The sequence below is a fragment of the Ascaphus truei genome, chromosome 2, assembly GCF_040206685.1.
Source record: "Ascaphus truei isolate aAscTru1 chromosome 2, aAscTru1.hap1, whole genome shotgun sequence".
NCBI classification, from domain to species: Eukaryota; Metazoa; Chordata; class Amphibia; order Anura; family Ascaphidae; genus Ascaphus; species Ascaphus truei.
This window is the reverse complement of record NC_134484.1, coordinates 375,361,885-375,385,522: the sequence shown is the minus strand read 5'-3', so window position 1 is coordinate 375,385,522 and position 23,638 is coordinate 375,361,885. Positions and strand designations below refer to the sequence as shown.

General features: G+C 43.0%; 1 protein-coding gene across 4 annotated transcripts in view; it reads right to left on the bottom strand.

Moving 5' to 3' along the window:
• ATP2C1 (ATPase secretory pathway Ca2+ transporting 1) overlaps positions 1–23,638 on the bottom strand; it is a 133,293-nt gene that overhangs the window by 83,454 nt on the left and 26,201 nt on the right. For 2 of the 4 annotated variants that reach the window (XR_012799254.1, XM_075587085.1), the window contains exon 1: positions 15,809–16,213. The exons of 1 other annotated variant lie outside the window; for it this stretch is intronic. Coding sequence is in view for 1 of the 3 variants with exons in the window: in XM_075587085.1 (XP_075443200.1) it covers positions 15,809–15,934 (126 nt within the window). In the remaining 2 variants the exon portion in view is untranslated. Of the gene's footprint in view, positions 1–15,808; positions 16,214–23,638 lie in introns of those variants that run through there. One more of the 4 variants, XM_075587087.1, reaches the window with a different exon arrangement.

The window sequence follows — 23,638 nt, the reverse complement described above, 5'->3', positions numbered from 1 at the left end:
CCCCAAAGTGGAAAACTTCAATAAAAAATTGAGATTTAAAAAAAAAAAAAAAAAAGTATATGTGCAGAAATGTTACTGGTGGCAAATGTTGTCTAGAAGAGCTTGGATCTCACAAATCCCATTTGCTGGTATCTAAACCATTTAATTGTATTCCTTCATAAGACGTCAGCGTTTCAAACACACCTCATATTTTGGAACATTGTTTTGTCTGTTTGCTATGTATTTGGACACCTCTTAAGACATCGTAACCAAATTTTGCATGATGGTTTCCGAGATCAAGGAACCGGTTTTTGTCTATGCTTGAATACAATTCACAAATGACATGATCATTATACAAACCCTCAAACTATCACTTAATATTGGTCACTCTCTAAACCCAAATTGCAACATTAGCAAAAATACAGGAGCAGACAAAGTTCTTCAAGAGTGTGAAGTCATTGTTTGGGATGAGTACAAATGTCCCACAAACACGCATTAGAGGCTCTCAATCGTACACTACAGGGCCTCAGAAGCAATGAAACTATTATGGGTGGAGTTGTTGTTTTCACCGGGGATTTTGCATAAAGAAAATAAAAAAGTAATTATCCATTTATAAATCTCAGAATTTTTGGATTTCATAGAATTCCTGAGCAATGCTGGTACTTTCAGCTAGTTCCATATATATTTAAAAAGGAGCTGTGCATACAGTATCCCATATGGATTTATAAAAGCTACAAATTAAAGTACTATTCATAACAGGAATCTATTCATAGTGGAATGTACTTTAAATCTAACTGAATCTAACGGTTAGACAGCAATGGCATATTAATCCAAGACACACACACACACACACACAATACATTTCCTACATTAACTGTCCGATCTAAGGAGTTGGTCGCGGAGTTGGTCGCGGAGTTCCGGAGATCTCACAATGCAATATGACGAAACGCATTTGTTTCCAATTCCTGCAGCTCAGAGCACTTACACTCTATGGATTTACAAAGATTATTCTCATTTTACAGTTTACAACAATAAATCAAACGCGATTTAACAGTCAACATACCACTCCTCACTGCTATACATTACATTTTTGTAACAGCCTCAATAACACAAATCATTATTCTGACTGAATGTCCCTCACAGAATTGGCAAACAAACTCCAAATAAATCAAAACAAGTTATGCTGTAAAAAAAGTGACAAATCCCCTCCAACCATAGTGTACAGCAAATAAAAATACCACTTGTGAGCACATTCACATCTCAGACAGATCTGCACTCCTGCCTGTCCCCATTATCTCTTAGCATAGTGATTAAACTGCGGTGTAAAAGTTATAATAAAAGTGTTAATGTTTATTTTCTAGCTGTTGCCCAGGCACCTATCCTGAAACATGCAATTTAAAATAAATTTCAATAGCATACACTTTACTTTACATACTAGAGCTACTTCTACCAATACACATAGAAAAGGCAGCAGTAACGGCAACAATTAACTGAAGATGTTGGTTTACAATTAAATTACCCCCTTGTGGCCCGAGAGGATATATATGAACAAACACATGTTCATATACGAGCATCTTTCACGGTTGTGCTAGGCAACCTCATTTAATGGGATTGCAACACAGCAGCCCTAACACACCCCAAACAAATGCATGTGCCTTCTGTAATGGAAAGTTAAAATGCCATACTTAATGTAAAATGTAAACAACAGAAGCTATGAAACATCAAGTGTTCACAGTTTACACATCCTTACAGTACAAACATATGTCAAAGTCATAAAACAACATGTTAAAATTGGTTAAATAGGTTTGGAAGACGCCAAGTGTTACTGTCCTGCTCTAAAAAGAATGCTCATCTTAGACTATTAAAACAACCATCAGCCAACACCTCTTAACTATAAAGGTTTGATTACGTAAATCCCAATCATACTATTGCAATGAGTAAAAGATATAGTACTACATTGTTTCTAAGAGCATTCAAGTAAGCCTTTTCTATTCCAAAAATAGGTCCTTACAAGCTGAAACAAAATACAACACAATACATCATGCGATAACCAGGCTAATACTATACTCACCCTTCATGAAAGGATGATTTACTAGTAATGCCCCAAACGGCTATTCTTAACAGTGTACAATGATGTGCATTTTGTACACTTTATAAGAATAAATGTCATCAAGCACTGTTTCCATCAAACGCACTAAGATTCACCGTCATGCACGTCATTTTGAGAGAGAGGAAAAAAAAGGACAAATAGCAGCAGGAAGTCACTTTACTACATTCCTACAAACTTAGAAAACAGGAATCTTTACAAAAAGGTGCCAGGGAATACAAGTAGACACCAAGGACTGCATCAACACAAATTAGCAACTTAGATCACCAGTTGCTGAAGCATAGTTTTAGGAACTGGTCAATTGACTCCCAAATGTTAATCTTAGTTGCCCATTGATGGGCAGTCAAAAAAACAGTAAGCCAAGTATGCCTGCTGCAGTAAGTGAGATACTGTGCCTGTTTGTCTTGTTTCCTTTGTAACACTGTTAATGTTTAGGAACATTTAGTTTCAGTTCTTTTATAGTGACTTGATCCTTTCAAACGATTTTTCTTCACTAGAAAATACTAATCTTACAATTTCAAGGATATTAAAAAATATTTTTGAGATCATTAGGTCTCACATTTTTACAGTTTAATGCAACTCGTTAACATGCTTTTGTAATGAAGCATGCATTTTTAAAAAAAAATATTTTCCAATAATAATCCCATTATTTGTGACCAGTTAGAAACATCACCCTACATTAAAAACTGTCACTATGCAACTTGCTGTTTATCACTTGTTTCATTTTAATAAATAAGAAGGAACGGCTCAGTGAGTAAAGACACTGACTGGCACTGAGTTTGAAGCAGGGGAACCTGGTTCAATTCCCAGTGTCGGCTCCTTGTGACCTTTGGCAAGTCATCTTATCTCCCTGTGCCTCAGTCACCAACAACATAGATTGTAAGCTCCACGGGGCAGGGACCTGTGCCTGCAAAATGTCTCTGTAAAGTGCTACGTAAATCTAGCAGGGCTATACATGCACATTATTATTATTATAAAATAGGGGACCTCGAGAATCAACATGTACAACTCTTTGGGGCAGAGTAAAATATAGATAGTAGATATAAATATAGAGTAACTGTAATAGAGAATGTGCCCATAGGATACTGATACTTTGGAGGTCCATAGTACAATAATACTATGTAGGTACGTTTACAATACTACTACAATGATGCTGTGGAGAAGCAGATGTGACCAAAAAAAGGAAAGAGGAGAGATAACAGAAACTACTTCTGACCATAACAAGTCAACTTTATCTCCTTGTGCCCAAAGCACCACAAATTAGATTGCAAGCTATTATAGCAAAACTCTTCTACTAGTTTTCCAGAGAGGCCGGGTCACCAAAGGTTTAGGAGAAGAACAGCAACAAGATTGCTGTAATTTAATTTGTAATCATTTTTTAAAGTATGATATTTCAAACTTTTGTACGCATTTATAACCTCTGAACCATATACTTTTTCATTACTTTATTTAACAAATGCTTCATTGAGGAAAAACTGCGCTCCAGTGCTTAAGCAACTAGTATGGAATTACCAAGGCTGTATCTGAATAGCCCTGTATTAGAGGTAGGGTATCACTCCACCTGCTTATACTGCAACGTTAAATAAATATACATAGAATCCATACTATTTTGTACTAACAACTGAATGCAGCATTGCAAAGTTGTATTTCGCTTAAGGTTTCTTATCTGAAATAATAACACATCAATGAGTTAAGTGGAACAAAAAAAACACATCCTAAAATAAGGCAACAAAAACCTAAGCAATGAAAAATAAAAAAATAATAATAAAATTATATATATCTTTATTATTATTTTACATTGATTAGTTAGTGTGTGTGTGTGTGTGTGTGTGTGTGTGTGTGTGTGTGTGTGTGTGTGTGTGTGTGTGTGTGTATGTATGTATGTATATATATATATATATAGATATATATATATCTATATATATATATATATACACAGAAAGATGACTGCGCTCAACAGGTACTAATGATATAAGTGTATAAGTACTAGTAAGCACTGTAGATTAGCATAAATGATCGACTATACATTAAATGAATATAATTTCAATAACTGAATTAATACTGGTATTCACTGAACATGCTATAAAAAATGTATGTGATTTTAGACCAATGTATATTAAAGCAAAAATAGTTGAGACCCATAAAGCATACTTAAGAATACATATATAATAGTGGTATAAATGTGAAAAGCAAATGATTGTTTAATGATTAAAATAAATAAAAAAAAAAAAAAAAAAAAAAATGCAAAAATTTTTTAAAATTTAAAAAAAAAAAAAAAAATTATTTTTAAAAAATATAAAAATGTAAATATGAAAAAAGGGGCTCAAAAATAGGATCTGGCAGCTCTCCACAAGGACCAACGACTTCCCATAAATCTGTGAACAACAAGAAAAGAAAGCGCCCGATCCTAGTGCAACATGAAAAATACACTTTTAATAAAAATAGATTAGGTCCAACATAAATGCACTCACAAACAAAAAATCAATAAAAGCATGTAATGAGTATACTCATTCGCCTCCGTGTGCTGCTATGGCGCCGTTGCTGTATGCTCTCTCTCAAGTAGGATGTCAGCTGCTTCTGCCGTCTTTACTGAGTGCAGGAACTGTGCATGCCTCTGGAGCCGTGACCCGGAAGTGTAACAGTCTCTTTGGTAAACCGGATGCCAGGATCGTGGATGTTTGTCCCCGTACAATGTAATAACGGGCGAGGTACTAAGTCCTTTTAAAGTCCACACCAGGAGATTATCCTGTACCTGTACCTTCGCTGGCTAGCCGCTCTCATAGAGAATAGGGCCCCGGTCTTCCCGCAACCATCTAGTGGAGATCGCTATTGGGGCTCTAACCCGGAAGTGATGGCGTGCCCTCTAGCCAAACCGGATGTGTTTTAGCGAATGTATAGCCCCGCTGTTACCTACAGAGAACCGGCACGTTCCAAATGTCCTGGCCGTGTCCAGGCACAGCAGACAAAGTAAAAAAGGCTGCGAATGAGTACTATAATAAAATCTGTTCTAAATACCAGTATAGAATCCTCCCTACGCGTTTCTTCACTCTTAGGGTGATTTCATCAGGGGATGTATGACGGAAGTGCGTCATGCTATTTATACATATGTATGTCAATCAATTAATTTAATGCTTCTAGTGCAACACATGATTGTAATTACAGGCATACCCCTCATTAACGTACACAATGGGACCGGAGCATGTATGTAAAGTGAAAATGTACTTAAAGTGAAGCACTGCCTTTTTCCCACTTTTGATGCACGTACTGTACTGCAATTGTCATATACGTGCATAACTGATGTAAATAACGCATGTGTAACAGGCTCTATAATCTCCCCGCTTGCGCACAGCTTCGGTACAGGTAGGGAGCTGTATTGCTGTTCAGGACGTGCTGACATGCGCATGCGTGAGCTGCTGTTTGCCTATTGAGCGAAATGTACTTACTCGCGAGTGTACTTAAAGTGAGTGTCCTTAAAGCGGGGTATGCCTGTAATTGCTAATTGCAAAAACGAAGGCAGCAATATATATTTAACATATGAAATCAACCATTCATAGTTGACCATTGTTTTTAACCTAATTGTGAATGTCACATGTGATATAAAATGACAAGAATAAAGGAATTTTATCCATGTCTGTTTGCAATAGATGTTTATGTTTTATGCAATATAAATTAGTAAAGCATTACCCTACTTCAATTATTTCCCAGATGTTTTTAATTTACTGATAGTACTGGGATATTGGTTAATTTTATTTTATTCTTACAGACTAGGACAATTAAAAATTGCAATTAGACTCTGATGTGGATAATGGCTGGAGGATAGGTGCCAAAGGTGACCACCAATATCTGACATAATATAAAATATATTGGTCTATAGTAAATGATAGATCCTTAATGTCTGGGCAATGCTCCATCATAATTGAATGGTAACATATACCCCAAAACATGGGCTATTTGGATCTATCAATGAAATTGTGATTTTGCAAGATTGATAGGAGAAAAAGATGGTAAAAGATAGAAAAAATTATTATTAGAACAAAACATTGAAAGGTTTCAGATATAGTAATCCTAAAAAGGACGAAATTGTGACTTGTATCTAATGTTGATAATCAACCTCAAATAAAGAAGGATTTTGTGTATTACATTCTATTTACAGACAGAAGGGATATAATAGGTACGATATGTGATATTATTTTAATAAATAAATAAATATCCCCAACATACAGGAAAGAACAGAAGACATTAGTTCGCTTTGACTTTGTATCCAAAAGCCTACTTGTAAACCAAAATGAAAAGTAAATGCACCAATGGCCAGTGTGTCAGCTACTGGACAAGGAATTATTTGTGATCTATCTATAGTGAAATTATATGTTTAACAAGGTTGATAATGTATAATTATTTATTTTCTATACTAGTGATATATGGTGAAAAAATGAATTGTGAGCCAAATTAGTTATTAGTGTGCATATTAATTTAAATTTGAATAATAGATTCAAATATGTGAATAAAATAAAAGTGAATTTTTATTCCAATTATAATTTGGAATGACGAAATATATGATATATTTATATATGTGTGGTGTATTCTATGTGAACTAAATTAAATATAATTATTATAATTAGGGTATACCAATAAATACTATACAATTAATACTATCTCTTACTATATATTTCTGAAAGCATTGTATGTATGTTTCCCTGGTGTGTTCCCTGTCCCTAGCGGCAATCTCATTGGTCCCTTGGCCCGCACACCTCTCATTGCCCTCACCACACTCACACCACTGCTTCAGGCCCCCTTGGCCTGCCCCCGCACACCTCTCATTGGCCTCACCACACTCACACCACTGCTTCAGGCCCCCTTGGCCCGCCCCCGCACACCTCTCATTGGCCTCACACACTCACACCACTGCTTCAGGCCCCCTTGCAGCTCACCTTACCCCCTCCCGGTGGCCGTCACTCTCCCCCGTCACCCGGACCGCAGCTCACCTTCCCCCCCCCCCCCCCCGGACAGGCCCCGCACCTTACCCCCTCCCGGTGGCCGTCACTCTCCCCCGTCACACGGACAGGCCCTGCACCTTCCCTGCTGCACGTTTCCCGGCGGCTCGCGCTCACAGGTGCAGAGAGGGGGCACATGCGCAGCGCTCCCCGGACGGGAAGAGGGAGAGCAGAGAAGGGTCAGGCGCGCGACAATCGGAGGAGCGCGGGAGAGAGGAGCGGTGCTGTGAGTCCTGGCAGAGGTGAGGGGGCTTTGTGTGTGCGTGGGGAGAGGGGGGGGACAGTGTGTGTGGGACACCGTGTGTGTGTGGGGGGAGGGACAGTGTGTGTGTGGGGGAGGGGGGGACAGTGTGTGTGTGGGGGAGGGGGGGACAGTGTGTGTGTGGGGGAGGGGGGGACAGTGTGTGTGTGTGAGGGGGGGGACAGTGTGTGGGGGAGGGGGGACAGTGTGTGTGTGTGTGAGGGGCGGGGGACAGTGTGTGTGTGTGGGGGGACAGTGTGTGGGGGGGGAGAGGGGGGGAAAGTGTGTGTGGGACACCGTGTGTGTGTGTGGGGGGAGGGACAGTGTGTGTGTGGGGGAGGTGGGGACAGTGTGTGTGTGGGGGAGGTGGGGACAGTGTGTGTGTGGGGGAGGTGGGGACAGTGTGTGTGTGGGGGGGGACAGTGTGTGTGTGGGGGAGGGGGGGGACGGTGTGTGTGGGGGGGAGGGTGGGGACGGTGTGTGTGGGGGGGAGGGGGGGGGACAGTGTGTGTGTGGGGGGGGACAGTGTGTGTGTGGGGGGGAGGGGGGGACAGTGTGTGTGTGGGGGGGGAGGGGGGGACAGTGTGTGTGTGTGTGGGGGGGCAGTGTGGGGGGGAGGGGGGACAGTGTGTGTGGGGGGGACAGTGTGACTCCCGGGCAACGCCGGGTCTCTCAGTGTATGTATGTATGTATATATATATATATATATATATATATATATATATATATATATATATATATATATATATATATATATATTATTTCGACATACATTTGCTCGCCCCGGACGAGTGGATTTAACCCCCGGGCGAGTAAATATTGGCCCGAGCAGCACACGTTTGGTACTAGGTGGCGAGTAGATTTTTTTTTTTTTTTTGTGTGGCGAGTAGATTTTTTTGGTGATTTGTCAACCACTGTATGTATGTATGTATGTATGTATATATATATATACACACACACACACACACACACACACACACACACAAATGTAAATACAACTGTATGCTCATCTGCATGTCTTAAGCAGATCTGCAACCCCGCCTTTCACCATTATCACTCAGCACAAAGCACTTCCACTGCAGCAAGGGATTCTGGGAAATGACATGCAAATGAGCACACAGTGTCACTTTTTGCTTCAAAAACCATTTTTAACATGGTTCCCTATAGGCTTAAGCTTGCTGCATGGTCACAGCTTTGAGCTGTGGTGCATACCCAGAAAACCCACCCACAGACAGCTGTTTCGACCTTAATGGGTCTCATCAGTGTGGGGTTGGTTAACTGGGTATGCAGAGAAGCTAAAGGATGGGGTTTACCATACTGAGTTAAGTTATGGTGAGTACATATACATATACATACTAAGCAATGTAAAATAATAATAAAGATATATATAAAGATAGATAAATATATATATATATAAAGATATATATATTAATAAAGAGATATATATATATATATATATAATCAAAAAATAAATAGATGATACCGTTCTGTGGCTAACGAAATGCTTTTATTTGTGCGAGCTTTCGAGATACACTGATCTCTTCTTCCGGCGACCATCACATATAACCCACACCTAGGAGCCCTACGCAAGATCGCCAGGAAACTACAACCCATCCTCCAGGAAGATACAAGACTGCAACAGGTCTTCCCTGAAGCACCCTTATTATCATACAGACAACCCCATAATCTCAAGAATATTATGGTGAGGAGTAAAGTATTCAGCAGTACAACTGAATGCGGGACAAAACCATGCCAGGACCCAAGATGCAAAACCTGCGCAATGCTCTACACAGCGGACACAATACAAATACCACACAAGAATCGGGAATACAAAATCAGAGGAGGGTTCACCTGTTCCTCCAGCAATGTCGTGTACCTCATCATGTGCATGAAATGCCCAGGGGGCTGCTACTACATAGGTGAGACAGGACAGGGGCTAAACAAGAGAATGAACCTGCATCGCCACAGCATCACACGCGGAACAAGAGACAGTCCTGTTGGCGAACATTTCTCTGACTCTGGCCATAAGATGAATGATCTGAGGGTTGCCATACTCAAAGGTAATCTTAAAACCCCGAAAGAGAGACGGTTGCATGAATACAAATTTATGCAACTGTTCGGGACACTTAGCAGTGGCCTAAACAGAGATCGAAATTTTATGAGTCATTACTGACACTAGCGAACTCTCTTCCCATGAGCGCTAAAGGCCATGTATGTACATACTGTGCTATATGTATGCACACACAGCTGTCTCTCACACATACTAATACTCCTTATTTTTCCATCCCTATACACCAATAGGGACCACATAGTATCCACACACACTTTTAGTTGTGCTACAAACTCTCACATTTCCACACCCACCCACACCATTCATATCCCCTCTCACTCCACACACACCTAGTGTAGAGCACTGTTTATACTGTGGGCTCTCCATTCATTTTTATTCACACTGATACACATACACACTCTTTCTTCACTTGCTTTCAGTTACCCTTTGACACCTCCAGCCTTAAATCTCATCCACACCGGGGGAAGGACCAACACAGATAACATTCCAAGAGACACTGTTTTTAAGTAATCCTTGCTTCATTCATTGTAACATCGCCGGAAGAAGAGATCAGTGTATCTCGAAAGCTCGCACAAATAAAAGCATTTCGTTAGCCACAGAACGGTATCATCTATTTATTTTTTGATTATTGAAGCTCGGCTAACACGGTACTGATACCTCTACATGTATATATATATAGATATATAGATATATAGATATATATAGATATATATATCTATATATATATAAAAATAAAAACAAAGCAGAAAAAAGTGGTAGCGAAACAGTTATTGATGTAGTTGTACCAGGACAGTCCATTATTTTAAGAAATGTACAGCAAAGTATTGCTCAATGAAGTATGAATAAGCCTCAGTGGAAGGAACTGGATGGTAGGTTTCTTCAAGTCATAAATAGTTTGCCAAGTGTTCCATGGAGCAAACATAACAGAGCGTGTGATTTGTGAGTCACAAGAGGTCATCCTCTTCCTTAATGAAGCTCTGGTCACAGCTCTCCTGGGCTCATACCAGCAAGAGGCCAGCTCATTACAGGAGGAAAACAGGCTGGAAGAAAAATGCACAACACCAGGACTAACGTTTTACTAAACTATTACATATCTTAATATCGCTTTTGCCATTACTGCATTTGCTGCATATTAGGTCGGATTCATGACATTTTGATATTGTATTTCCAGAGGGACACAAAGGGGCATTTGTTTGCTCTGCACTTGGTCCTATAAAAGTCACGCATACCTGTCTGGATAAAACAGACGTGACAAGGTTAATTTGGCTGGTAAGTATGGGGGTCGCGGTGCCAGACTTCATTTGCCCACGTGCACCAATATGGCTACATATTAAAGTGGGTGTTACGTTGGCACTGCTGCTTTAACTATACAATGTAGTGCTCATACATTGTATACATACAGTAGTGATACACCACAAGCATGAATTCCTGTCCCCTAGAGATTGCAATCTTTTATTATTATTTTTTTTAGCAGGAGGCACAGGGAGATGAAGTGACTTTCCCAAACTTACAAGAAACTAATACGGTCTCACAAAAGTCAGACACACTGAACAATAAAAGGGATTACCTTGTATACCATAATTACAATATTCCCCCAAGTAACCAAGACAAAATACACCACAGATGTTCTTACATGAAAACTAGGAGTCCAGCAGGTTGTTTCAATCTCCCTACCACTGCTTTAATTAACCCGTCATTGCCTGAGGGGTCAGCATCACATTCATTCCCCTTTGGTTACAAGACTGTATGTTAAGACAAACTAAATAAATGAAAAAGTTGTAAACCACTAAAGACAATTGTTCAGGGTATTCTTGCTGTGAACAAAAAAAGAGATGGATAACCCAGTTTGAAGTCACCAATAAAAGAAAATCAATGCTTTGTAATAGTCAGGGAATGGCCATGCACAAGGAAACATCTGATAAGGCAATACCATAAGAAGACTGCTACAGTAGGTTTGTAAACAGTTTACAGTTTGTACTACTTGTAATTCACATTCTGCACCAAGACCTCTAGCTGCTTAGCCAGCCAATTCCTCGGCTGCTGCTATCACCAATCTTTCCAATTAATTATACTATGCAAATTGATCCACTTAGATTTTATCAACTGCGTTTTTAAAAAATACGCTGTTGGGGGGGGGGGGGGGCAAAAATACCACTAGAATAACCAAATTTAGACAAGCAATTCCTTAGAAGGGAATGGTTTTTACATTTAGCATTGTTGGCGCCAGGAGAAAAGTACCAGAACTTAATAGTTCACATAATATCAAACGGTTAAAAAAAAAAAAGTGTAGTACGCAGTATGATTTCTGTGAGCAGCAACTAACTTATACACTATTATGTATATATAACTTATACTATTATGTATATATAACTTATACTATTATGTATATATAACTTATACTATTATGACAAGTTATCCACTTCCTCCAGATTTATTTATTTATTTTTAAACAGTGCTAGTCAACTAGCTAGGTTTAACTGGGGCCCATTCAACCGTTTTTAAGCTTAGGCTGCGCTTATAGTGCCGGCGACAGCAACGCTGACGTCACGCTACGATCGCTGGAAAAATCAAATTGAAGTGACTTCCAGCGATTGCTACCAATCCGTCGCGCCGCTCCTACTATAAGTCCACGCGATAGCTTAAATTCATTTGTTTTGAAGCGACGTCGCTGTCACTATAAGCGCAGCCTTAGGCTGTGCTGAAAAGCTGTGTGATGCGGCAGGCATAAACTCATAGGGTTCCATGTTAAAATGGATTAAGTAAAGAGCGACACACTGTGCTCATTTGCATATCATTACCATGAATGCCAGGCTGCAGTGGAAGCCCTGTTTACTTAGGCTGCGATTATACAGATGCACTGCAATGCACGCGCATCTGTGATGTCACATTTGCGACGGCGCAGAGCAACATGTGCACAAGCACATTCTTCTCCGCGCGCGACTGCAGGGGAGACCAGGCTAAAATCTGTTCTTTGATTGGACGGCTACGTCACGTGACGCGGCCATCGCAATCAGAAAACAAATTTGGAAAACGCTTCAACTGTCTCCCGCATCACAGTAGCAAGCGGCAGTACAGTTGCGGTAGGTATAAACGCTTTGCAGGGAGGCATATTATTTGTTTTCGTGCTGCCCTGCCTCGCTCTGGGCGAAACCATGCTTTTTTTTTTATATAATCACGGCTTAAGCGATAATGGGGAGAGACAGGGTTGCAGACTTGTCTGAGCCATGCAAATGCACAACGAGTGATATTTTTTTAGTACACTTACTTTAGAACGTTTGAGGGCTGTTTCTTTGTTATTTAAATGTTAAACGTATTATTCTTGTTCTTTAGTCTTCTAAAAATGCAAAATGTTGGTAGCTCTGTGATGTTTGGCCTGAACAACAAGCTAGATAATATCAACTGCAGGGAAAAAAGCACACTGTTTGTAACAATCATTTCCAAAGGATAGGATTCAGGTGCAATTGAATATTATAGCTTCACTTCAAACTACTGTACACAGCCACAAGTGGACATATGAAGAGGTTTTCTGTTGCACTACTGACATTAAAACAAACAAAAAAAGAGCGTGTTACCTTAATATTTTTGGCCTCTACTGTGTTCATGCCATATTGGTCTCAAGCCATTCAGTTTATTAATAATAATAATAACAACATTAAAAAAAGGAAGCGAGGAGAACAGAGATACAAAATAAAATCCATTTACCTTATTCTGCCTTAAAAAAAAAATTCAAAAAAAAAAAAAACATATGGCATCACAATAGTCCAAGTAAAGTCCTTACACTGCACGTATTGAGCCCCTGCATGGTACATGCACTTTGACTGGAAACTGCTTGGAGTAGGACCATCCTTATCTACAAGTTTATGATAATGTTGTAATATGTATGTAATACTTCCTGTACGGTTTGTATTCTACGGTATTGCAGAATACATTGGTGCAATTTGCATAAATGTAATTTTTTGTTTTTTTAATATATAATCTAATTTTACATCTTATTTTGGTAAGTTTTTTTTCCGGGAATCACAAAATATCTATATTTATTTGTTAGGCAGCAGAAATATCAGTTGCGCTACAAGACACAGATACACCTACTGCCAAACATTACAAAATAGAAATATGAGCAAATAAATCAAGCGCGTCACAGCATGTAAGTGGCAAGCCAGGAAACACAGAAGAGCATTTAAAAGGCTTGTCAAAGAAGTTAGTCTTAAAATTAATCCTTTAGGTACTGTAACAGGAAAGGGGAAGTGTGACTTTCATGAGGCACAGAACTGTTTTTTGTTTTTTTTTACAGGCCATTTCCTTAGTTCTGACTCCAAAAGACTATTCACGGTCCCAAGTTTCAGCAAAGTATCCAACCGCTCCTCCTTCTCTTACCGTGTTCCCCAAAACTGTAACAATCTACCGGAGACTCACATCCACCACCAGTCTAAATTCTTTCAAAGCTAAAGCTGTCTCATTTTAATCTGGTCTGTAACTGTTACATATATGCTCTCTTACTGTGCATGCAATGTCTTGTGTATAATAACCTTGTTCACTTAATGTGACTGTATTTGTCATCATAACTCTGTGCCCAAGACATACTTGAAAACGAGAGGCAACTCAATGTATTACTTCCTGTAAAACATTTTTATAAATAAATTAGTTTGAATTCCTTGGCAGCAACACTGCATCAGACCTGGTCAATAAAAGCAGAGCAGATAACGAGTGCCCGACACCTGTACAACACCTGACCATGGGCTGTTTGCTTCCTCTTTAGGTGCATGATTCTGACTGTTGGCTCTATAGGGTAAGGATACCAACAACGCCTACATTCACAGAATAATGTGAGTACAGCCATCATGTGTGCTGACAAACACCACAAAAATACAATATAGACACACAGTATTACACTGCATCCCCTATTTCATTCTGTGCATAAATGCCCTTAAGTATCTTAACAGTTGCCCTACAGGTGTGCACCCTCAGAAGTGAAAATGGACACGTTTTACATAATAAAAGATCCCCAACACTTCTAGATTTTACATTGTAGTTGTAAAACCAGACAACAGTCTCTCTCAAACGTTTGACTGTCCTCCATCAGTGAAAAGACACAGCAGTACAAAGTATTTATATTAACACTGTCAGTACAAGAGGATTTTACAGCACATTGTATAATTCCAGAGCTGCGAAAGCAATCTATGTTTCGGGGACATTACCAATTATTTTCCACCCTTTTTATTCTTTGTGCATAACCACATCACCGCTTTGTAATGTGCTGCAGGTCCCTGTGAAAGTTAAGTGATTACATCAAACCTTTTTATACTGGACTCCCCAAAAGCAAAAGGAGACCCCCTCATTCACCCAACATTTGTAGGTTGATTTGTGGAAACAAAACTGGCTTTTATTGTCGCCTTCTCACTTTTTAGCCACCCTACCTCCTCCTTTTCCTATGTCACCATCTCCCTTAAATCCCCTGTTTCCTAGAGGACCAGCTCCCTCTTCCACCAGGTTGGGAAACAATGAGTTTAGGTGATCTTTGGAAATGCAGTGCACTCTATGGCAGTGAATGAATTAGTTGGTCTACACAATTCAGAGTGGTCTACACAATTCAGTGCACTCTCCTATAGAAGTGAATGAGTTAGGTAACCCACACAATTCAGAGCACTCTCCTATAGAAGTGAATGAGTTAGGTAACCCATACAATGCAGTGCACTCTTCTATAGAAGTGAATGAGTTAGGTAACCCATACAATGCAGTGCACTCTCCTATAGAAGTGAATGAGTTAGGTAACCCATACAAAGCAGTGCACTATCCTATAGAAGTGAATGAGTTAGGTAACCCATACAATGCAGAGCACTCTCCTATAGAAGTGAATGAGTTAGGTAACCCATACAAAGCAGTGCACTCTCCTATAGAAGTGAATGAGTTAGGTAACCCATACAATGCCGTGCACTCTCCTATAGAAGTGAATGAGTTAGGTAACCCATACAATGCAGTGCACTCTCCTATAGAAGTGAATGAGTTAGGTAACCCATACAATGCAGTGCACTCTCCTATAGAAGTGAATGAGTTAGGTAACCCATACAATGCAGTGCACTCTCCTATAGAAGTGAATGAGCTAGGTAACCCATACAATGCAGTGCACTCTCCTATAGAAGTGAATGAGTTAGGTAACCCACACAATGCAGTGCACTCTCCTATAGAAGTGAATGAGTTAGGTAACCCACACAATGCAGTGCACTATCCTATAGAAGTGAATGAGTTAGGTAACCCACACAATGCAGTGCACTCTCCTATAGAAGTGAATGAGTTGGTTAACCCACACAATGCAGTGCACTCTCCTATAGAAGTGAATGAGTTAGGTAACCCATACAATGCAGTGCAGGGGTGTAGTGATGGTTACAGCCCCTCTGACAGCGCAGGCTCGGTCTCTCTCTCACCGTGACAGCCGAGCTGCCCGGCTGAGCGGCTCCTCCCCCGCTGCCCTCGCTCCTCGGCCTCCTCCCTGCGGTCACACACCTGTCGGCTGCTGTTTCAGGCTCCGCCCCTCGCGCCGATGACGTCATAGCCTCCGCGCCCCGCCCCTGTCTCGCGGAGCGGCTCAAACCGACCCCCCGCGGGACCACGGAACCGGCTGCGGGCTGAAGTTGTAGTTTTAATTTGTGAAGCTGCAGTGACGTCTTTACCTATCCGGTATTTACAAGCACTAAATGTAAACAAAACAAAAAATAAGCCCGGGGGGTGGGGGGCCGTTGGCAGTCCCCGCACTGAAGGGAAGGACGGGTCCGCGTAACGACCGGTGACAACTGAGGGAGTTCGACGGGGAGAGGAGTGCGCATGCGCAGGTGACCGGGCCGGGCTCTCGTCTGTGATTGGCTAACCCTGGTGAAGCTGGGCGAGTGGGGAAGGGCTTTAGCGCATTGTTGCGTCACGCCAGCCCGGCGCCGCTATTGGCTTCTCGGGTGGGACGGTTGGTTGCAAAGGAAGCACCACGGTGAAACGCAGCGGCCATCGATTCGGCCATTAAAATTATTCAACCCATTATTATTCCGATAACGTGTGTGAACGAGTGGCGCATCATATCTCGGGGGGTCGTTGGCATACTCTGAGGTTTTAATAAGGAAAATGCATGTATATATTGATATATATGTGTGTATACATTCGTTTTATAGAAACAATATGTTTGCTGCATTTATGTATATAACATACACACGTCATTAAAATGTTTAGATTTTGTGGAATTGTTAATCAGTCTTTTTACTTTTCTGTATAGCCTAAGCATCCTCGGTGCCCACAATAAAGATGGCAGCGAAGTACCTCGTGTGGTGGGTTTGTCTGTATCTATCCTGCATCGTGCCCCGCCTCTCAAACGCCCATTGGCCGTTGCACTTGGGTGTCTCGCTGATTCGCTGCAGAAGCTATGCTGCCGCAAGGCAACCCTCTGACATGGAGGCGTCACCATGACGACGGCTCAACTATTCGCTTTTGTAGATGTAAAGGGGCCTGAGCAGCATGTTTGGGTTAGACTCACCTGCAGATATATTTATATAAGTATTTACATGTTTTATATTTATATACTTAACTGCATGTGTGTGTTTTTTAATAGATCAGTTCTGTAGTAATAAAAAATACTTTTAGCATTTTCTGTTTTAAAAAAAAACAACTTTGAAAGACCAATTTTCTTGTATTCTATTTTAACAGCCATTTGCTAAGGCACTGCCCCTTCATGTCCTGTCACAAGCCCTGGCACACCCCTCTGTCAGCCCTGTCCTCCCTCTAGCACGTCAGTGCAGGATTGCTCGTGAATATTCATGAGCGTCCACTGACAGTCAAGCAGATTATAAACAAATCCCAGCTTTTAATAAGTCACCAAATTTCGACCTATCAATACATGGAAAACGAATTGACCTGCAGCTATACTGTTCTTTAGCTAATTAGAGATTGCACACATGAAACTAGTGAAGTAAAAAAATAAATGTAAAAAAAAAAAAGACTGAACTGCAGCTTTAAGGTCGAAACGGCTGTCTGTGGGTGGGTTTACTGGCTATGCATCTTAACCCTGGCTGTGCTCAAAGCTGTGACCATGCAGCAAGCTTAAGCCTATCGGGCAGGCCTGCACAACATACGGCCCGCGGGCCGCATGACTCCCTGTGCGGCCCGCGATGCCCTCATCTCCCGCCCGCTCTGCAGACACAGGAGGGAAGGAGCGTCAGCATTTTGACACGCTCCCCACCCCCTCCTGAGCCCACTCTGCCGAGCGCTAGCATTGTGATGCAACCCGCCCCCAACCCCTTCTGCCTATTAGGGAAGGATCATCAGAAGTTTGATGTGATCCTCTGCAGGCGGATAGAAGGAACAGAGCTGAGGCCGGTCTGACTGCAGAGGGTGGGGGCGGGGTTAGTGACAGCAGAGCCTTTTAGTGAGAGCAGGAAGATGGCTTCCCCCCCTTCAGCCATGCTCCACAGTGAAAGGTAGGACCCCCTCCACCCTGCAGCTGCTCCTCAGAGCTAGTGGCAGTGTGGCAGTGGCAGTACAGGTCAGTGCCTGTGCAGGTCAGTGTCTGTGCCTGTGCAGGTCAGTGTCTGTGCCTGTGCAGGTCAGTGTCTGTGCCTCTGCAGGTCAGTGTTTGTGCCTGTGCAAGTCAGTGTTAGTGGGTTGGGTGGGGGAGGGGATATAATGATGATCTGTGGGAGGGGGGGTACAGAAGATATGATGAGGATGATGATGAGGGGTGCTGGGGGAAATATGATGATGATTTTACCCGTGCCGCACAAATCAGTTTTCTTTGGAGCAGTTTGGCCCTTCTCACTTTACAAGTTGTGCAGGCCTGCTATAGGGAAACCATGTTGAATGGTTTTGAAGCAAAAGGTGATCAGCAAAGAAAATGTAAGCAGGCACACAGTCTTCTGAAGATGCAATTTAATGTGCCACCAAAGGGTCCAACGTTTCGGCAAAAATTGCCTTTATCAAGAGAGGGCTACAGCAGCGGTGCGCAAAGTGGGGGCGCGACCCCCAGGGGGGGCAGGAGATTGTGCTGGGGGGTGCGGGCAGTTGCAGAGGCCCCGCGCTCTTCCCCCAGGCATCTAAATTAAATGCCGGGGGATCGCGTGAGGCCCCTGCAACTGTTTACTTACCGGGATTCCGCCGTCTGTGTTGCGTCGCCATGGCAACGCGGCATCAATAGATGCCGCTGCACCATGTGACCTGATGTCACACGCCCACGCAGCGTCATCTGACGCGGATGAAGGTAGGCAGGGGGGCGCGAGAGCCGGGGGCAGAGAGACACGGGGGCGCAGCACAAAAAGTTTGCGCTCCCCTGGGCTCAGGATACACATAAAACACCACTGAAGCAAAAGGTGGCACTGTGCTCATTTGCATGTCATTTCCCAGAATCCCTTGCTGCAGTGGAAGTGCTGTGTGCTGGGTGATAATGGTGAAAGGTGGGGTTGCAGACTTTTAACTTTTGGTGGATGTGAGAGTCTCCGGTAGGTTGTTCCAGTTTTGGGGCGCACGGTAAGAGAAGGAGGAGCGGCCGGATATTTTTTTGTATAGTGCAATCGATGTACATAATGCTTCAGCAAAAAAAGAGAAACGAATCTCCCAACGGGTGCTACAAAATCCGGAATAGATGGCAGCGATATAGCTTTTTTGTTCCCCTTTAGCTTAGGCTATTATGCATTCTAATTAAAGCATTTTTATATTTTTTCTACTTTTGCCTCCAGCCCTTTATTTTGCAGTGCGCAACCTTTTTCCCTCTTTTTACATAATGCTTCACAGCGGTAAAAGCCCCAATAAAAAATAACATGAAATGTAATGTAATAGGAGAATAAGATGTTCAAAAAAAATAAACATTAGGAAAAGGAGTTCCTGGCACCAAGAGCTTACAATCTATTTGGTAGAGTAGGAAGGTGTTAGGACAAGTGCATATCCAGAAGTGGTCTAAAACATTTGGTCACGGCCATTTCGCCACGACCAAATGGCCGACGGTGCTTTGCCGCTACTCACCCCCGTCGCCGCCTGTAGCTGCCATCACCGGCGACATCGCCGCTAAGGTAAGGGTCTAAACCCCTTACTGTAAAACCCTCTGCCCTTCTCCTAAAATCCACTAAAACCCCTTAAATTAACCCTCCATCCTAAACTAATAAAAGTTACCTTAGAAGTGGCCAGCGGCGTTGATTCCAACCGCGCATGTGCTGCGACGGCGGGGTGAATTGCTGGCGGCCATTTGGTCTGGCAAAACAGCCGTGACCAAAATGTCTCATTCCGTATACACAGGGACTTATTTGGAGCTACTGAAATGCTTCATAAAAGATGAGTTTTGAGACAGGTTTTAAAGGTGGAGAAAGACGATGCTTGGCATATATTAAGGGGAAGGGCATTCCAGAGGTGTGGGGCAATAAGTGAGAAAAGTTTACAGGGGTAGAGGGCAAAAAGAGTAGAGAGAAAACATCCTTGAGAAGAAAAACTGATTCTAGAGGGAAAAAGGGAGAGGAAGGGAAGATAGCTCTTGCTACAGTCTGTATGCGTATAGGTGCCAGGGGTAAGAGAGACTGGACAGAGGGTAACACTTGCCTAAGCAAGCAAAAAGAAGACCCCTATACAACTAGCACTCAAAGACAAAACAATATATAGAAGTAAATTATAACTTTAATTAATATGTGCAATAAAGAGTGAAAAATGCTATGAATTAAACACACAACGCTAATGTTTAATGGATAAAATAGTATTAAATCAAATCAAACCACCTCCAAAATAATGGGGGTGGAGAGTAGGAACTATAAGGCACTGGCCCCATGCAATGAATGATGGTATTGCAAATGGTGCCTCAGGGTGGGAAAGGGGGGGGGGGGGGTTATATATGAATGGATATGTCCACAGAAGATATAGTATGTGAAGATGAGATGTAATATATATAATCCTCACACATCCCAATCTCCCCCTGATTGAAAATAGTCACTCAACGGTATACAGCACAGGCTGTAAGCAGCAACAGCAAGGGAATGGTATAATAGTTTCCTCTTGCTAATAGGGTCAGATAATAGATACCCTGGATGGTATAAGTAAGATGATTGGAGCCTGATAAAGTGGATGCTATTGGCTGATAACAGCCAAGCTCACAGTAATTCCACTATAATGGTAGTGACTAAAGCCAAATGATCCTAAAACGCAACGCCAATAAAATACAAGTATATAAGTGATATACAAAAACTAGACTACTATGTAGCTAGGATAAAATGACTGTAGATTGGAGACCCTGAATACATTGTATATATATGTAACAGGTATCCCCCCCCCAATCGCAGATTATACTGTGTGGGTGCAGGAACATGCAATGTTACTCGGGTGTGGTGCGTTACCTGTTGGCTCACAGGAGGGCTGAGCTTCCGCCACGGGGAACCTGGGGCAATTATACTATCGGTGCAGCGCCTCCACCTGCGATGGCTCCCACCAAAGGGGGAGTGGTTCCTCGCAGGACAAACACAATAATCACATAGACAGTGAGTTATAATTAAGGAATTTACTAACATGTAATAATAACCTGTGTCCCTCTCTCGAGGAGACACTAACCGTGACGTCTCGCAGGACGCTTCCCCGCACTCTTGCAGAGAGTCAATGGGTGACTGCGCAGTCACTATTAAGCTAAGGGCCCGGTGGTGCACTTATGTATCAGATACCTGCCGAGCACTCCGGTGCTCGGATCAGCAACGCTTCACAAAGGATCAGTCGGGCGATGAATCCGTCTGATCCTATCCTGGCGATATTCTCTGTGGACCCCAACGTGGGTCCGAACTGCTTCAACAGGAACAGCAGCCGCCGCTGTGTCCCTATCTAGTCTAAGTGGCACGTGCTACACTATAGGCCGTCCCTATAGTACAGCAACCTGTAGTGGCTTTGGGGAAACTCCTAGGGCCTACAGGGGTAATGACCTGTCCCACTCCCCTAACTAACCACGTCCCCTAAGCCTTGCTAATCCCAGCGCCTGCAGCAACAAGCTGTGACCCACTGGAGGTTGGCAGCCAACGTGCTGCGCAACAAGGTGCCTGCCTGTCAGACCTCACAGCACTGATCGCTGTGACTCTGACAAGGCAGCACTCTAAACTAAGGGCAGCGTCCCTATCTTGGGCCTCCCTCAGCAATTACCCACTACCCTAGTGGGGGGTTGGGGCCTACCTGGGGTGTGGGTACCTGTATGGCCGCAGAAGCCGTACACGCTCCCCGCGCCCTTCCTTCCCTCACAGTTCCCCTGCTCCAACTGCAACTCCTGAGTGACAGGGTCCCTCTCTCTCTAGAGCAGTCCCTGGCAACACTCTCTCTAGGGCAACTAGCTACCTCAGACCCTGGGGGTGCTGGCCTAGTACAGGGAGTCCTTCTCTGCTGTACCCTACCTCCTTCCCTGGGCTGCTCCGGTCTCTGACTGCCTAACGTGCCCCAAGCCCGCCAAATGTATCTCTTTGCCTGCCTGTGGATCCTAAGCCCTATTGGTTCCCTGGTGTCACATGGGGCATACAGAGGCTCATGGGATCTGTAGTCCCAGCTCAGAGCCTTCCCTGAATGGCTAGGGGTTCGCGGGCTTTCTCTACCCTGCACTGCGCCTGCGCCAGCTTTCTGGGGCTGCCTCAACCTTCCCTGGTCTATCCCTACTCTCGCGCAACTTTGTCCTGTCTCTGAGGCCTGTACTGCGCCTGCGCGATCACTGCGCATGCGCGAGCCTATCATTAATGGCGGCGCCCTCTTCGCCAGCCGCCGGGACCTTAGAGACGCGAGCGCGGCCTTAGGAACGGCCCGATCGCGTCCCCGGCAACCGGCCGCATGTGGGGGAAGCCGCGCTGCTCCCTGCTCCAGCCCCCACCCTTGGAAGCAGCCGTCGGGTCCCTCGGCACCCGCGACCGCGCTGCACAAGGGGAGGGGGGTCTCCAGGAGCCACGGGAGCTCCAGGCTACATATAGTTCACAGAAACGGAGAGTCCAGTCAAACAGAGTGACAGTGGTTTAGCTAAATATCTAGATACCAGAGCCAGCTGAGCGCAGTGTGTGATAAAAGTCACTGCTGCTCAGCTAATCTGTGAAAACAGCGGTCCTAGCAGCTTTTTTACTGTATATAGAGTATACTAGATATAGTGCAGGCAGGGTGGTAACAGGGTGAATGGAATGAGGTTAACATAGTATAATTGGTAGCTGGTTTGTAGAGGGAGGATTGTACAATAGCAGTATTCTGTCAAGCAGCTAGCATAAATAGTTGCTGCAGAGTTCATACCCATAATAACTGCAACGGATACTGCACTACAAACACCCATCCAGCGTGGTGTATTCATGAACACCACAGAACGTGAACTGCCGGATGGGACACTGACCAGATACCTAGTGTATATTGGCGGCAGTTCCCCGTTTTGAAAAAACCAAGGGAGACTGCCGGTATCGTGCCTGCACGCTGGCACGCTGACAAGTGATGTCACAGAGTTGCGCCCACTACGACGATCGTTTCGCGTCACTTAGATGCTTTCTCAAGGTGGCCCCGCCTCTGTAGCAGCCGAAGGTTTAAATAGCCTAGCGTTGCTATGGAGACAATAGCACTATGGTAAGTATGAATGAGCACACTAAATAAAGAAAGTTTAAATTGTTTAATGTTTGTATATTAATTATTGTATTGTGGCTGGCAATCCTGTGATGAACCATGCTTAAGAAACCATGTAAATGATATATGTAAGCGACATAAGTGCCCAGTGAGGGTTTGAGGTAAACTGGCAACATATTGGTCTACATATCAAGATAAAGGTAAGTACGATACAGATGGTAAGTATAGTACATTGGGCTGCCCAGTGAATTGAGCAGTGCTATAAGTGTAAGCACAGCAATTATGTAATGGTAGAGAATAGGGGGAAGAAACTGACATATATAAATGCAGCTGCAGGTAATAGTGTCCTATACCTTTAAGCAACATAAGTGCCCAACAAGAAGGATAGACTGGCTACATACTGGTCTGCATATCAGGTTAAAGTTAGTATGATCCGAATGGTAAGTCTAGTTCAACTAGCTGCCCAAGATGGTAAGCAATGCTGTGAATAGGACCACAGCGAGTATGTAATATTAGGGGGGGCAGGGGTATTAGATGGCAACACTAGCAGATATATTTGTGGCTATAGGTAGTACTATCACATACCAGAATAGAAAGTGCCAATAAATATATATATGTTGTGCACATCATTGATGGTTCAGCCAATAAATGGGGCAAACATAAAGCCCTCATTGAGACCTTGGGGATAGAGAGTGCCC